Source organism: Mobula hypostoma, chromosome 4, assembly GCF_963921235.1.
Source record: "Mobula hypostoma chromosome 4, sMobHyp1.1, whole genome shotgun sequence".
Taxonomy (NCBI): domain Eukaryota; kingdom Metazoa; phylum Chordata; class Chondrichthyes; order Myliobatiformes; family Myliobatidae; genus Mobula; species Mobula hypostoma.
The window spans coordinates 40,444,463-40,461,530 of NC_086100.1; the positions used below are offsets into that span (position 1 = coordinate 40,444,463).

At 40.6% G+C, this 17,068-nt stretch overlaps 1 protein-coding gene across 1 annotated transcript in view; it reads left to right on the top strand.

Moving 5' to 3' along the window:
* Positions 1-17,068, top strand: part of psmd2 (proteasome 26S subunit ubiquitin receptor, non-ATPase 2) — an 83,754-nt gene that overhangs the window by 52,975 nt on the left and 13,711 nt on the right. The window contains exons 12-17 of the mRNA XM_063045683.1: positions 1,853-1,940; positions 2,346-2,508; positions 8,234-8,335; positions 11,969-12,114; positions 12,391-12,474; positions 14,885-15,053. Coding sequence (XP_062901753.1) covers positions 1,853-1,940; positions 2,346-2,508; positions 8,234-8,335; positions 11,969-12,114; positions 12,391-12,474; positions 14,885-15,053 — 752 coding nt within the window. The remainder of the gene's footprint in view (positions 1-1,852; positions 1,941-2,345; positions 2,509-8,233; positions 8,336-11,968; positions 12,115-12,390; positions 12,475-14,884; positions 15,054-17,068) is intronic.

The window sequence follows — 17,068 nt, forward strand, 5'->3', positions numbered from 1 at the left end:
TAACGTAGTATTTTTGAGAGATTTTTTTAATGAAATTATTCAGTTCTGTGAATAGAAACTGCATCACTCCTATCTCTATTTTTGTCATGTTCCCTCAGTTTTTACATAACTGAACTTAGGTTTTTATTAAATTTATAATGTTCATGTATTATTTTCCCTCTCTTGTGTTCTGTTTCCATTTTAGAGATGTGACCTACGTTCTTAAAGTAATTACTGTAGAAAAAGGCTTGTTTACCAGTCAGATTTTTTTTTAATTTTTGGAGCAAGGTCAATCTTTGACTTCTTCACATGTGCCAATAATTGCTTTGCAAGGTTATTAGAGGTGAGGTATTCCTAATGGGTACAACCATTTCTGCAAGCCCAAGTAGAAAATATTTCAGTCTTTGCAAGCTCCTTGTTAATGCTCAGCTTGCATCCTCTACATCTAAAGGCTATTGTGTAAGGCTATGTCAGGTTTATTGTAGTTTCTTAGTAGCATGCTATTCTGGCTTTATTTGGAAATTCCAGTGCTGCCATTGCTGTATACAATTTGTGGGTGGTGTTGAACCTTGCCAGTGGTAGTTTGATGTTCTGAGGTGACCACAGTGTGTCGTCTCTGATACAACACGCTGGATGCTATCTGTGCCACTTGCTCAGAAGCTGCATTTCCTCGACAATGTCTGTGAACGTAGCTTGTGAAACTTTATACATGTTTTATTTTGGCTTTGGGGCAGAGTTGTCCTTAACAGAGAACACTAGAGCCACTCAGCAGCACAGGCTATTACTGTGGATGAAGAAGCAATTAACATTTCAGGTTGAGAGACTTTTATCAGAAAAGGGAAAAAGCAAGTTAATTTAAGTAGCAGAGAAGGGAATGGGCGATGATTGGAGGAACAAAGGGAATATTTCCAAGACCGATACTTTCTTTGTATAGTTTGGCCTCCTAGACATGCCGTACCTTTAATCTGATTTAAACTGCTCCACAAGTGCCACATTTTCACCCTTTCACAGATATTCCCTTTGTTCAACCCGTCCTCCTATCCCATCTGCTCTGTGGCCTAAACTAACTTTTTTCCTCTTTACTAATTTTAATGAAAGGTCCTGATTCTGAAATGTTAACTAGTTCTCTTTCCATACTGACCATAGTGTTTTCAGTATTTTCTGCTTTTACTTAAGACTTTCAGCACCCCACCGGTCTCACTCTCTCTCACTCACACACAGCCCGAGTGAAACACAGTGTTCCACTTCAAACCTGGGATGCCACGGCCACACTGAATGTCAGAGGTACCGGGAATATCGGGTTTTATGGGAGAAGTTCCCCCGGAAAATTCAGTCGGACCCGCAGCGGGAATCAATATATACTTTAGTACCTCAACTCTCACATGCTTGACGCTGCCTAGTGTTGTGATTGGGTAAAGCTCTTTGCGTAAAGCCCTCACTGAGCAGGCCATCATATCTGTTGCTAGTTGTCAAACAGAGGTGCAGCAGAGTCAGAAAAAGTCATAAGTAACACCAACCATCCCATTCAGAAAGACTTGGCAAAACCATCACAGAAGAGTTTAAACCCTCATGGTCCTGAGAGAAGTAGCTACCATCTACAGGTTGCACCCAAAACTCAAATAAAGTACTTCACCACTAACCACCATGAAGCTCTGTAACGTGGAGCCCATTTGGTCACTGCCAATACACTGCTGTCAACAGAATCCACCGAGGACTATCTGGTGACTGCACAATTGGAATGTGCTTCATGAGCCGAAGTACTGAAATGTACTAAACTGCAGAATACATAATTATTAAAGTTTACTCTTTCAGAAGAGTTATCATTTGTGTAAGTTGCATCATTGTATAATTTCTACAACTTTATGGTTTGCAGGCTTGGGCTTGCTTATGCAGGATCCAATCGGGAAGATGTATTGGCTCTTTTGCTTCCTGTGATTCAAGATTCTAAATCTAGCATGGAGGTATGGTAAAAGCAATTCCCAGTATTGAAAACCTGAGATATTATTTAATTGACTGTGACTGACTAAATGTATTTGAAATAATGCTACATTGGACGGGGCTAGTTGATCCATTCAGCAATAATTTAAGTGTACACTCATTGCTATTTTGGTTTGACCTAGTTATTGAATATTAGTTTTTGATAGATGGCAGAGTGACTTTGATTCTGCCATTACTAAAGGAGGAAATTCAAGGGCTTACAACAAATGGCAATTGTGGGCTTTAATAATGTGTTGAAATTTAGCATGTATTATTGAACTAGTTTTTTGACTTCCTGCCCTCTTCCAGTTTAAAAATTAAATTAAATGATTGAAACTTTAATATTTTGATCAGTTGTCTCATTATTTGATTTGAATTATAATTTCTAGGTAATAGGTGTGACTGCTTTGGCATGTGGAATGATTGCAGTGGGCTCTTGCAATAAGGCTGTCAATACCAGCATCAAGGAAGCTATAACGAAAAAATCTGAGCAAGAGTTGAAAGACACTTATGCAAGGTGGCTGCCATTAGGCCTAGGTCTCAACCATTTAGGTAAGAATATCTATTGTGGCAAAGCAAGTACTAATTGAATGTTACTATTTCATAGCATTTTGGATTTCACAAAAAAAAGGTCCTTTCAATGTTGCATTTGCAGATAATGTTGCAGAGTAATTGATTTCTAAATTTTAGTGAATTTTACTAACTCAAGCCGTTATAACATAAAGATTGTCAAGGTTTTTGATCAGTGCTCTGCTTAATTATTTTCAGTTCTTGATTTTTATCCATTAAGTATTCTGAGTTCTCAAGTTTTAGATATTGTATGCTTCTCATGGCTTGTTGGAAACTGAAGAGTTCACATTTTAGCCGAGTTTTGGTGTATTTTTTATAGTTTTTCTGCCATGCGCTACTAATTTGGAGAGAAAGCAAAAGGGGAAATTTGCACTTGTACTATAAATTTCATTTGTTTTGAACGTATTGAACTTTATTACCTTTAAGGTGAAAGACTGTTTTAAACCTACAGATTCATCAGGTAGTAATGCAAGATTTTGAGGAAGTAAGGGAGAAGCATTTTGAACAATGAAATATTTTGCTGCAAAGGTACAGAAAATTGTCAACTTAAAGGTTGCATTTAGTATGTGCTTTTCATGGGATGTTTTGAAATATTACCAAAGTGGTGAATTTTCGGTCATTACCTTTTTTATCAGTAATGTTATAAGAACATAAGATATAGCAGATAAAAACAGATTTCAGTAAAGTTAAATTTAAGAATACAGACTGAGATCCAACATTACACACTTAGCTATTTAGAAGAAAATGGGTAGGTAGTAGTTGAGATCTACAAACTACATTTCATAGCACAGGTGTGTTTGTATTAGAGGACAGAACATTAACTGATATAGAGTAATTTTGCAGAAAAAAATTAGACTAAAATGTGTAATTGCAAATTAACATGTTGCAATGATTTTTAGTATTTTAGAATTAAATTCTGCATCCCTCTTTTCCTTACCTACCACTCCATCAGCCTCTGCATCCAACACATTATCCTCTGCAGCTTCCGCTTTTTCCAAAGGCAGGGGTTCCCAACCTTTTGCGCACCGCGGACTGGTTTAATATTGACGATATTCTTGCGGGCCAACCGGCAGGGTGGGGGTGTTCAAGTTCAACAGTGGGCGTGACAGGGAATAAGGAGAGGTGCAGCTGACTCATATCGTTTCATGTTGCCAAATCATATCATTTCTCTGCCGCCCAGTGGTTGGGGGCCACTGTCCAAAGGGACCCTCCACTAAACATACCTTTACATTCCCTACCCCCTCCCCTTTCTGCAGGGATCGCTCATTCCACAATTCCCTTGTCCATTATTCCCTCCTCACTAATCACTAGTCTCCCTCCAGGTACTTATCCTAAGTAGTCTAAGTGCTACACCTGCCCATGCACCTCTGCCCTTGCCTCCATTCAGAGCTCCAAACAGTCCGTCCAGTTGAGGCAAAATATCACCAGCGAATCCGGTGGGACTATCTATAGTGCCTGGTGCTCCCGATGCGGCCTCCTCTACATCAGTGAGACCCATCGTAAGTTGGTGGGCCACTTCATGGAGCACCTCTGCACCATCTGCCACAAGCGGGACTTCCCGGTGGCCAAACTTTTAATTCTGATTCCCACTTCTGTTCCGACATGTCGATCCATGGCCTCCTTTTGTGCCAAGATGAGGCCATTGTCAGGATGGAGGAGCAACATCTTGTATTCCGTCTGGGTATCCACTAACCTGATGGTATGAATTTCAATTTCTCCTTCAGGTGAACAAGATTTCTTCCCTTCCTCCCCTCCTCTATTTTCTACTCTGACCTTTTTCCTACTTCTCACCTGCCTATTACTTCCCCCAGGTCCCTTCCTCCTTCCCTTTTTCCTATTGTCCACTCTCCTCTCTGATCAGATTCTTTATTCTGCAGCCCTTGACCTTTCTACCCACCTGGCTTTACCTTTTACCTTCCAGCTAGCCTCTTTCCTCATCCCCCTACCTTGTAATGCAGGCATCTTTCCCCCTTCCCTCTCAGTCCTGAAGCAGGATCTCAGCCCGAAACATCAACTATTTACTTTTTTCTATCGATGTTGCCTGACCTGCTGAGTTCCTCCACCCATTTTGTGTGTGTTACTTTGGATTTCCAGCATCTGCAGATTTCTCATGTTTGTGATTCTATACATAGTTAAAATTATATAGTTGATTACAGAAAACCTTTGATCGGAAAATGGTAACGATGGATAGTTTAATCCAACAGATGTTAAGTACATCAAACTCAGTAGTTCACTAGGGAGATAGATAAAGAAATCTGAACAGTTGGGGATACTACCTGATACAAGAATGGAAACCAGAGTAGGCTTTCCAATCCCTCATACAAGTTTTGATAATCATAAAATATTTTAGTTCAGTGTTATTTTCCTGCAGTAACCTAATATCCTTTGATTCCATTTATCAAATTTCTTTTTCAGTCTCTGAATTGAATTTACTCAGTGTTTACATGTAGCCCATTTAGATGGGGAATACCAATGATTTTTTTTCATCTATCCTGAATGGTTGTCCCTTAGTCTGAGAATGTGTGTGAACCCTTGTTCAAGATCTGCAAGAATTTTGCAGACCTTAAATAAGGTGTCCTTTCATTTCTTTAATTCTTAACTCGAGGAAAGGCCTGCTCTGCTAATCTTGCCTTGTATTTCAAATTACAATCCCAAGAATAAATCTGGTTCTTTTACTGTACTCCTGTGAGCTTGCTTGGTGAGGCGGGTGGCTAGACACCCTGCAGGACAAAAAACAAGACCTGTCAAAGGGCGAATGAACCCTCTCATAGGGTCAATGGTCATCTAGCACAGGAGTCCCCAACCTTTTTTGCACTGCGGACCAGATTAATATTGACAATATTCTTGCTGACCGGGGGGTGGGAGGGGCGGGTAGGGTTGCCAAGGGACAAGAGTAGCAGTCAAATATGTTGTGTTTACCCCAAGAAAGACTACCATGACTACCTGCGTGGGCACCAGTGCGCATGCGTGTATGTGCCGATTTTTTTTTCTACAAAGCGTTTTTGGCGATTCTGTTCGTGGGTGGGGGGTGTTAATCACAACTGGAATATGGGTGATAAGTGGCTAATACACTCAATTTTGTTTCTAAAAGGGTTTATCTAACGAATTTAATATTAAACACATTGTGCATATTTTCCTCGCATGAATATAGTGATAATTATCAGGGAGGACAGGGGAGTTTGAAGTAGGGGACCATGCACAATCCTGATTTGATGGAGACAGACGTGAGAGCATAGCGGAACATCTGGAAAACTTCAGAAATGTCTGCTTTGCCTCCGCTGCTACTGTGTGGTAACCGGAATCTCTGGAGCTGAAGGCCCCGAAATCCTTGGCTTTGCATGTTTCAGCGGCCGGGGAGAGGTCGATGGCACTCGGGAGGCTGCATCGGAGAGGCTGCTTGGAAGCTCAGAGTTTTCAGACGGTTGGACTCAGGGTCGGCTGTGGTCGGCTGCTTCCAAGGTATCGGCAAGTTGACGGTGCCTGGAGGTTTATGGCAGGGAGTTTCTCCCTTTTGCCGCCGCTATTGGGGACTCGGGAGTCGATCAACTCGGGACTTTGAGACTTTTTTTTACTGGGCTTATGGACTGTTCTTCATCAAATTATGGTATTGCTTTGCACTACTGTAACTATATGTTATAATTATGTGGTTTTGTCAGTGTTAGTTTTTGATCTGTCTTGTTTTCTGTGATATCATGCCGGAGAAACATTGTATCATTTCTTAATGCATGTATGCATTTCTAACTGACAATAAAAGAGCACTGAGTGTTCTCATAATCTAATCTAATCTAAGTTTTGAATGAACTTCCAGTAGAAGTGGTAGAGGCAGGTTTGATATTATCATTTAAAGAAAAATTGGTTAGGTATATGGACAGGAAAGGATTGGAGGGGTATGGGCTGAGTGCAGGTCGGTGGGACTAGGTGAGAGTAGTGTTCAGCACAGACTGGAAGGGCCGAGATGGCCTGTTTCCGTGATGTAATTGTTATATGGTTATACAAGTCAATAGCGTCATAACATTTTAAGTAACGTTTGGATATTAAACACACAGCGCATATTTTCCCCATATGAACATATAAAATCATTGCAACACACCAATATCGCTGAATCAGTGGGAGCTCTGGGCTTGTTTCCCTGCAACAAGACAGTGCCATCGCGGGGTGATTGGAGACAGCGGTACTCGAAGGGGGTTCCTTATGTCCAGTCTATTCCACAATTTGGTTTTCGTTGCATTCATTGCAGAGATATGTTGGAAGTGGAAGCAACGTTTTCAGTGCTTTCGTGGCTATCTCAGGATATTTAGCCTTAACTTTGATCCAGAATGCTGGCAGAAATGTTATGTCAAACATACTTTTCAGCCCACCATCATTTGCAAGCTCGAGGAGTTGATCTTCTTCCCGCACTGACATGGATGACGCGTGCGTAGTGACCTCGTGTGTGTTCAAGCTCAACAGTGGGTGTGACAGGGAATGAGGAAAGGTGCAGCTGACTCATATCACCAAATCATATTGTTACCTTGGTTGGGGACCGCTGATCTAGCAAACACATGCCATGAAGCAGGGAAAGGGCATCCCTTGCATCGAAGCTTGGTCTGGCCATTCACTGCAACAGAACATCCCCCAGCCGACTTGGACCCCACCGTGCCGCTGGATCCAGGAGGGGATGTCGAGAGGGTGGGTCTGGACCTGTGCAACCCCCTACTCACCTAAAATCCACTCACGCACAGGCTGTTCCTTTCTGAGGAGTGGGGTACCACCCCACTAACTGACTGAAAGGAACTACCATCATCCTATGGGATGGATAGCCAGAGAGAGAGAGAGAGAGAGAGAAAATATACTTCCTTGGTTGGAGGTTCAGAGTCAACCAACAAATATTCTAGGTACTTCAACTTCAAAATGAGTGACCCTATTTTTTCCACATTATATTCCATCTACATGTTCTCACGATTTCCCTAACTTATATACTCCTGATAACTCTGTCATCCTCCTCAGATCCCACACCAGTACCCATTCTTAAACCAAAAAGCTGGTAACATAGCACAGAACCCTGTTGTAGATTAAAGAAATAATAACTCTGCACTGGTCAGGATCCCAGCCTGAAAATTATCCTATTTTCTGTTTTCCGTATAAGGAAGAATGCAAAAAAAAAAGTCAATTCTATTAGAGCAATGTAGATTATGGGATGATAGAATAAAAATGCAGTTATCGAAGTTACATAGGATGAATACAATCAGATTTCCTCGTATTTGAGTCTAGAATGAGAGATCATAAGGACAATTAAATTTGAGAGCTTTATAACATTGGGAGGAAGCATCTTTTAAAGTTGTGTTCTTCGTTCCAGGATTAAGGATCAAAGCAGAGACAAATCAGTAACTGAGATTTGATGGGAGGGGTTACTTAAACTGGTATAGAATGGATGTACTACTTTACAGTGAGGATCACTGTGGTGTGGACCAGTTGAGTCAAATGCTTTTATGCTGTAACTTGTGTATATTCCTGCATTTTTAACATTTTTCATTGAGGGTTAATGAAGATACTTGCCAAATACACAAAATTATCTTTACCCTTTTAAAATATGATCACACAGTGTGTACTATGCTTTGTTTCTGGTTTGCTCATTTCACATTAGTAGCTTTTTTTATACACAGACAAAAATGGTAAACACAAAGCCGTTTCTTTGAAAGAATTGATGTTATGTATTTCTGATTTGCAGGAAAAGGAGAGGCCATTGAGGTAATTTTGGCTGATCTAGAAGTGGTTTCCGAGCCTTTCCGTAGCTTTGCCAATACTTTGATTGATGTCTGTGCCTATGCAGGTTAGTCACGGTACAAATCCAACCAATTTAATTAACTGACGATCTTTTTGACTGGAATCAGATCTTGGGAAACATATTTTCATTTACACTTCTTAACAGAATATAGTTTCATTATCTGAAAATAGAAATTGCACTGTTATACTAAGTTTTTCCAATTCCAATCTTGTTTTTTGATCTATCTTTGCATTATATAGTGGAGGTTTCCTTAACAACTTGGCTCGTTTTAAAGGCTAGTCTATTTAGATGCATACTTGCCATATTTACTCAAACCCTATCATCATTGTGTTTTTATCTTAATGGTATCAAAGCACCAGGTTGGATTATCTTTCATGATGCTGACCTATTTATATCAGCCATCCTTTCTGGATTGCAACTCTTTCCCTGTACAAGAAGTATAACATCCATTTTAGTTGAAAGAAAGATTGTAATCCAAAGTTCAAAGTAAATTTATTAACAAAATACATATACGCCACCATATACAACCCTGAGATACATTTTCTTGCGGGTGTACACAGTAAATTCAAGAAACACAATAGAATCAATGAAAGACCGCACCCAACAGGCTGGACAAACAACCAATGTGCAAAAGACACCAAACTGTAAATATGAAAGAGAAAAATATAAAAATAAATAGCGAAGTAATAAATATCAAGAACATGAGATGAAGAGTCCTTGAAAGTGAGTCCATAGGTTGTGGGAACATTATAGTGATGGGGCAAGTAAAGTTACCCCTCTGTTTCAAGAGCCTGGTGATTGAGGGGTAATAACTGTTCCCAAAACTGGTGGTGTGGGTCCTGAGGCTTCTGTACCATCTTTCTCATAGCAGCAGCATGAAGAGTGAGTGAGGGTGGTGAGGGTCCTTACGGTAGGTGCTGCTTTCCTGTGACAATGTTCTGTGAAGATGTACTTAGTAGTGGGGAGAGCTTTACATGTGATGGACTGGGCTGTATCCACTACTTTTTGTAGGCTTTTCCATTCAAGGGGATTGGTGTTTCCATACCAGGCTGTAATGCAATCAGTCAATAATCTCTCCTCCACCACACATCTATAGAAGTTTGTCAGAGTTATAGATGTTACGCCAAGTCTTCACAAATTCCCAAGGAAGTAGAGGCGCTGTTTTGCTGGCTTCATAATTGCACTTGGGTGCTGGATCAGGACAGGTCCTCTGAAATGATAACATCGAGAATTTAAAGTTGCTGAACCTCTTCACCTCTGATACCCCAATGAGGACTGGTTCATGGACCTCGGATTCCTCCTCCTGGAGTCAATAATTAGCTCCTTCGTCTTGCTGACATTGAGTGAGAGGTTGTTGTGACACCACTCAGCCAGATTTTAAAATCTCCTTCCAGTATGCTGGTTCATCACTACCTTTGATATACCCAATGACAGTGGTGCCATCAGCAAACTTAAATATGACATTAGAGCTGTGCTTAGCATCGCAATCATAAGTATGAATTGGGTAGGGCAGGGAGCTAAGCACACAACCTTCTGATGCACCTGTGCTGATTAAGGTCGTGGCGGAGATGTGGCCAATCTGAACTGACTGGGTAAGTGAGGAAATCGAGGATCCAATTGCCAAAGTTTTGAAGCTTATTAAATAGTTTTGAGAGGATGATGGTAATGCCTAGCTGTAGTTGATAAAAAGCATCCTGGTATGTGCATCTTTGCTGTCCACATATTTCAGGATAAGTGAAGAGCCAATGAAATGGCATCAGCTGTTGACCTGTTGTTCCGGTAGGCAAATCAGAGTGGATCCAAGTCACTTCTCAGGCAGGATTTGATATGTTTCAACTCCAGCCTCTCAAAGCAATTCATCACAGTGGATATAAGTGCTACTGGACAATAGTCATTGAGGCAGATCACCACTAAGGCACCAGTATAATTGTAGCCTGCTTGAAGCAAATGAGCATCTCAGATTGCCAAAGCTAGAGGTTAAGGATATCAGTGAACACTCCAGCCAGCTGATCAGTACATGTCTTTATTACTCAGCTAGGTACTAGGTACCCCATCTGGGCCAGATACTTTCCATGGGTTCACTCTCCTGAAAGATGCTCTCACATTGATCTTGGACTGAAATTACAGGGTCATTGGAGGTTGTAGAAATTCACGAAGGTTCCTCTCCCTGTTTCAATGGTCAAAGCGAGCATAGAAGGCATTGAACTCATCTAAGAGTGAAGCCTTGTTGTCACCTATGTCGCTTGGTTTCACTTTGTAAGAGGTAATGGTATTCAACCCTGCCACAGGTGTCGAGCATCCCCTACTGATTCAAGTTTGGTCCTGAATTGTCGTTTTGACATGAGATTAAACTTGAGAGCTCTATAACATTGGGAGGAAGCATCTTTTAAAGTTGTGTTCTTCAAGATGGCTTTCTGGAGGTCATTCCTGGACCTTTTGTATCTTACTTGGTTCCCAGACCTGAATGCCACTGATCTGGCCCTCTGCAGATTACAAAAATTGCATGGTTTATTCAGGGCTTCTGACTGGGGAAGACTGATTTTATGGGGACACACTCATCCACAACTTTTTCAATAAAAGTCCATGACAACCGTGATGTATTCATTCAGATCCTCTGATGAGTCCTTGAACGTGGTTGAGTCCACTGACTTGAAGCAATTCCATATCCACTCTTCTGCCTCCTGCAACTTTCTCTTTGCTGTCCTTATCTCTGGAGCCTTGCTCTTTAGCCTTCGCCTGCATGCAGGAAGGAAGAACACCCAAGTGATCAGATTTTCCAAAAATGAGGACTCAACATGGAATGGTAGGCTTTTACCCAGCTGAGGTTAAAGGGTTAAAGAGAGGAAGCATGTGTGCTTGCTATAAGACCTCCCCTTCCTCCCTAAATTCAATGACATAGTTGGATGTCCTCAGCCTTCCTAGGAATGATGACCGCATTTCCCATTTATTCCCTCTAATTTATCCCTCAACTCAAAATTCAGGCTGTTGCCAGTTCATGTATTTCCATCTTCACTTCTGCTTATATTTAATTGATATGGTGACCACACATTTTATAACTGTAGAGCAAGAAAAATATTAAACTAGCAAGGCAAAAATGCAGCATGATAGGTGGACAGTTTAGACAAGGTAAATTTAGTGCAGTGCCATTTTTTTTCACATAGGAAATGATCCATCAGTGCATGCATTGATTTTGCATTCATTGTGACATAGAACAGAATATCTCAGGAATAATCTATTTGGTGCCAACCATGTTGCCAATAAATTCCATTTACCTGCATGTGGTCTGTATTCCAATATTTCCTGCTTGTTCATGTGCCAGTCTGAATGCCACTTAAATATTGTTATCATACCTAATTCTACCACCACCTCTAGCAGCACTTTCCAAGCACCAACCACTCTGTTTTCAGAAAAAAGCCTTTAAATCTCCTTTAAACTTTTCTCTTCTCGCCTTAAATCTATATCCTCCAGTATTTAAAATTTCTATAACAAGGACAACTATCTTTTTCATCCTATCTAAGTTCCTCATACTTAATCAAATGTAAACATGAGAACTGTTCTGCCTACTATTTTTGTTACGTAGGTGTACAGGATTATAGGAAGGGAGGGAATTTAGAAAATCTTTATAGCAATTTGTGGGCTGTATTAAATATTTTGTTTGTTCACCTTAAAATTCTACAGGCTCTGGTAATGTACTGAAAGTCCAGCAGTTACTTCACATTTGCAGTGAGCATTTTGATTCAAAAGAGAAGGAAGATGATAAGGACAAAAAGAAAGAGAAAGATAAGGACAAAAAGGAAAATGCTGCAGATATGGGAGCACATCAGGTATTGTGTAGTTGCAGAACATATTAATCTAATTGAAAATGTAACTACAATCAGCATCTTAAAGTTTCGTAGTGCATGATGAAATTCCACAATGAGTCAGCTATTGTGTTGAAACTGAAAATTGCTGAATTATTAATCCAGCTTATAGTTTTAATTGTGTATGAAAATAGTAGAAAAATGTATTGAAAAGATTATGGTTGAGTTGTATTTTAATGACCTTGGTGATCAGAACAAACAATAACCTCATGTAAATATTTGTAATTCTTTCTTTTTAAGGGGGTGGCAGTGCTTGGTATTGCTTTAATTGCCATGGGAGAAGAGATTGGAGCAGAAATGGCTCTGCGTACATTTGGCCATCTCGTAAGTTCTACAATAAGTTTGATAAATGCTGGTTTAGAAATTTGCATTTTGAAACCATGTCTTAAGTCTTAATTTACAAGGAGAAACTCCCACCATTAAGTATTGAACAGAACTCCATATTTATATTAAATACATTTTTTTAGTTTACTGCTTTAAACTGTTGAGACATGTAGTACTTTGACTAACTTCATGGGCTTGCTTACATTATCTCTCTTACTTTCATAAACGGCCAGCAGAACTACTGTATCACTCTTACATGAAGGTGGAATTCCCACACTTCTACTCAGCTAATAGTTGGTCCAAAAATGCAACTACATTCTCTACTGGATTCCACATAGAGTTCAGTTTTATTTTAAAATTGCCTGGGGAAAGAAGAATAAATGCAAGCTAAGTTTCATCACTAATTAATTATTATTTAGTATTGTTGTTGATTTAAATATCTAATAATATAACACAAAAGATTCTGCAGATGCTGGAAATCATGAGCAACAAGTGAGTGTCACCAATATTGTAACATTTCATCCAGTGTTTTTTAACTTTTGCTTGATTTTTAAATGTTTGTGAATGTTAGCAATGGTGTTTCGATGCTCAATAAGCATTGTGCATGCACCAGAAGCATTTCAGTAGCTGTCTTGTGAATTTTACTCAGCAAGGCTTATAGAACGTAGAATAGTACAGCCCATTACAGGCCCTTCAGCCCACAATGTTGTGCCGATCCTCAAACCCTGCCTCCCATATAACCCCCAACCTTTAATTCCTCCATATACCTGTCTAGTAGTCTCTTAAACTTCACTAGTGTATCTGCCTCCACCACTGACTCAGGCAGTGCGTTCCACGCACCAACCACTCTCTGAGTAAAAAACCTTCCTCTAATATCCCCCTTGAACTTCCCACCTCTTACCTTAAAGCAATGTCCTCTTGTATTGAGCAGTGGTGCCCTGGGGAAGTGGTGCTGGCTATCCACTCTATCTATTCCTCTTATTATCTTGTACACCTCTATCATGTCTCCTCTCATCCTCCTCCTCTCCAAAGAGTAAAGCCCTAGCTCCCTTAATCTCTGATCATAATGCATACTTTCTAAACCAGGCAGCATCCTGGTAAATCTCCTCTGTACCCTTTCCAATGCTTCCTCATCCTTCCTATAGTGAGGCGACCAGAACTGGGCACAGTACTCCAAGTGTGGCCGAACCAGAGTTTTATAGAGCTGCATCATTACATCACGACTCTTAAACTCTATCGCTCGACTTATGAAAACTAACACCCTATAAGCTTTCTTAACTACCCTATCTACCTGTGAGGCAACTTTCAGGGACCTGTGGACATGTACCCCCAGGTCCCTCTGCTCCTCCACACTACCAAGTATCCTGCCATTTACTTTGTAGATTGTACTTTGTACAAGGCTTACATTGCTCTGAACAGTACCTATCCACTGGAAGATGGATTCTTAATGAAATGTGAGGCGTTCATCCAATCCATTTCTCAGTACCATCACCTCACCTCTACTGCCATTTCCAACACTTATGTAAGAGAATTATTTTGAGGCATTTGGATGAACTTGAGCAATTAGTCAGGCTGAGGTCTTGGCATTTGCTGTCAGGCCAATGCCGTCCAACCCATCTTCACTTGCCTTTTTTTAATAGTTCATTCAAGATGCCCATTCAGCCCATCTTGTTTATGCCAACCATTATGCCTGTCTACACTAAATCCCACTTGCCTACGTGGTCAGGGATCCGTCTACATCTTTCCTATCCAAGTACCTCTTTAAATGCCTTTTGAATGTAAAGCCCATTTCCTAGAGAAGATCAGTGACCTATAGCCTTTCAGAAAATGCTTCAAGATTATAAACGTTATGTTTCCTTCAAAAGGGGAAAGGATTCACTGTAACCCTCACTCATTGTTTGAATGTCCTCTGAAAGGAATTAAAAAGGCTTCATCACATCCAACTTCGCTCTCTGCTCCTTGAATTAAGTAATGTCCTCCATATTCTTTTAATTCAAAGGAGTACAGTAACACCGTGGTTAAGCGAATATACCTGTAATCCAGAGACCTGGACTATTGATCCAGGCATTTTAACTCAAATTGTGTAATGACATTTGGGAGCTGGGTTGACTCAAACACCTAACTAAGTGTCCTTTTAGGAAGAAAATGGGTCATATTTATTTGTGCTGGTGAATATTTTGGTTGGCTTTTAGCTAACAATTGAAATGCTTGAGCAAAATGTTGCTTTCAAGAAAATCTATGATGGACAATAATCACTAGCTTTACCAATGGCATCTGTTATTAAAATAAATTCTGGTGATACTTGTCCCACTGTAATTATAATGTAGGATAAAACTAAAAGTGGAGTGTACGAAAATTTTGTATAATTTTTATAACTCTTTAAGACATGTTCATTTTCTTTTTATGGTAGTTACGGTATGGTGAGCCTACTTTAAGACGTGCTGTACCTTTGGCACTGGCACTGATTTCAGTCTCTAATCCACGGTTGAGTATACTGGACACTTTGAGCAAATTCTCTCATGACGCTGATGCAGAAGTTTCTCATAATTCTATCTTTGCCATGGGTATGGTTGGAAGTGGTAAGTAATGTATCGTAATGCTCTTACAGCTTAAATTATTTAGTTGTGGGAACAATAAGAATATGCTATGTCCGTCTTCAGATAACTTTCTGATGTAATCAATCTGCATGCTCACGTGTTGAGATGAACAGAATGATTCTGTACTGTCAACTTCACTAAAGTTTAACGCTTATTCTTTAAGGTCATTAACAGCATAATGCTTTCTATATTTTAAACTCTTGCAAATCTTGAGATCCCCCTGTGCACACAGTTAAGCTAAATTCATTTTACTTGTAGGAAGTCAAGACACAGTAGGTTTGAAGACGCAAAGTACATCTCCAGCGATGTGACTCTAATCTAGGTGCCATGTATTATATAGGATTCTGCTAGACCTGGTGTTGGGTCATGAGTCTGGCCTAGTGACTGATCTTTCAGTGGGTGGACTGTTAGGGAACAGTGGCCACAACTCCTTAACTTTCAGGATAGGTATGGTCTCTGTGGAGTCTTAAACTGGAGCAGGACAAATTATGAGGGCATTAGCCAGGAACCAAGTTAAAGTCTGTCCCAAGCCTTATAAGCTGATCAGACAGGTCGGTGCTTATGCTGGTTTCCATGGCGTGGTGACTGAGAGTACGAGACTCTTTTCTCCCCCCCCCCCCCCGGGTTAGGACGCCAGTCTATCGCGAGGTTAACCCCCAGAATTTTGCCGGTACCCATTTTCAGCTGGGTGGACTGGAGCAGTGTGTGGTTAAAGTGCCTTACTCAAGGACACAACACGCTGCCTCGACTTGGGTTTGAACTCACGACCTTTAGATCGCTAGTCCAATGCCTTAACCACTTGGCCATGCGTCACACTTAAGCAGGAACTAAGAAGCTTTAATTGGGAACACCTTTTCTCTGCCAAGTACACGGTTTAAAGGTCAATTGTACAGAGTACAAGGAAGGTATGTTCCTGTTAGAAGGAAGAACAGGATTGGAAAGATAAGAGATCCTTAGATGTCCTCAGGTGATGAATTTAATCAAGAAGAAAAGGGAAAAGTACGTAAAGCTTTGGAAGTTAGGATCAAGTGAACCACATGAGGGGCATAAAGAAGTGAGAAAAGAACTAAATAACAGAATTAGGAAAGGGGCGGGGGGGGGTTATGATAGTCCTTAGCGAGTAGGATTAAGATGAAACCCAGGGTATTCTATACATCAGGAGCAAAAGGATAATGGGGGAGGTGGGGTGGACATTTGCTTGGATGCAAATGAGTGAGGTACTTTCTGAGGAAAAGTATATGGAGGACCAGGCAATCAATGCTGTGTGTATAAATACATTGGGTATTTAGAGGTCAAGGAGGAGGAAGTGTTGGGCCTCCTAATGAGTATGAAGGTGGATAAGTTCCCAAAGCCTGATGGGATTTACCCAGATTATTGAAGGAGGCAAGAGATGGGATTGCTGGGCCCTTGACCAGCATCTCTAGGTTCCAGAGGGTTAGCAAGTGGCTAATATTGTATTTCTATTTAAGAAGGTAACAAGGGAAAATCCTGAGAACTACAGACCAGTGAGTCTCACGTCAGTTGTAGGGAAATTGCTGGAGAAGATTCTTAGGACTAGGAAATATGAGGATTTGAAAACCCATGGCCAGCATAGCTTTGTGTGTGGCAGGTCATACCGTACCAACTGGATTGAGGGTAGGGTAGTGGATGTTGTCTACATGGATTTTAATAAGGCTTTTGACAAAGTCCCTCATGGGAGGTTAATCCAGAAGACTAGGATGCATGGGATCTGCGGCGAATTGGCTGTTTGAACTCAGAACTGGCTTGCACATAGAAAACGGTAGAGGTTGAAGGGACTTATTTGAGCTGGAGGTCAATAATTAGTGGAGTTCCGCATGGATCTGTGCTGGGACCTCTGCTGTTTGTAATATATATAAATGACCTGGATGAAAATGTAGATTGGTGGAGTTGTGGATAGTGTAGAGGACTGGCAAAGAATACAGCACGATATAGATCAGTTCCAGATATGAGCTGAGAAATGTCAGATGGAGTTTAAC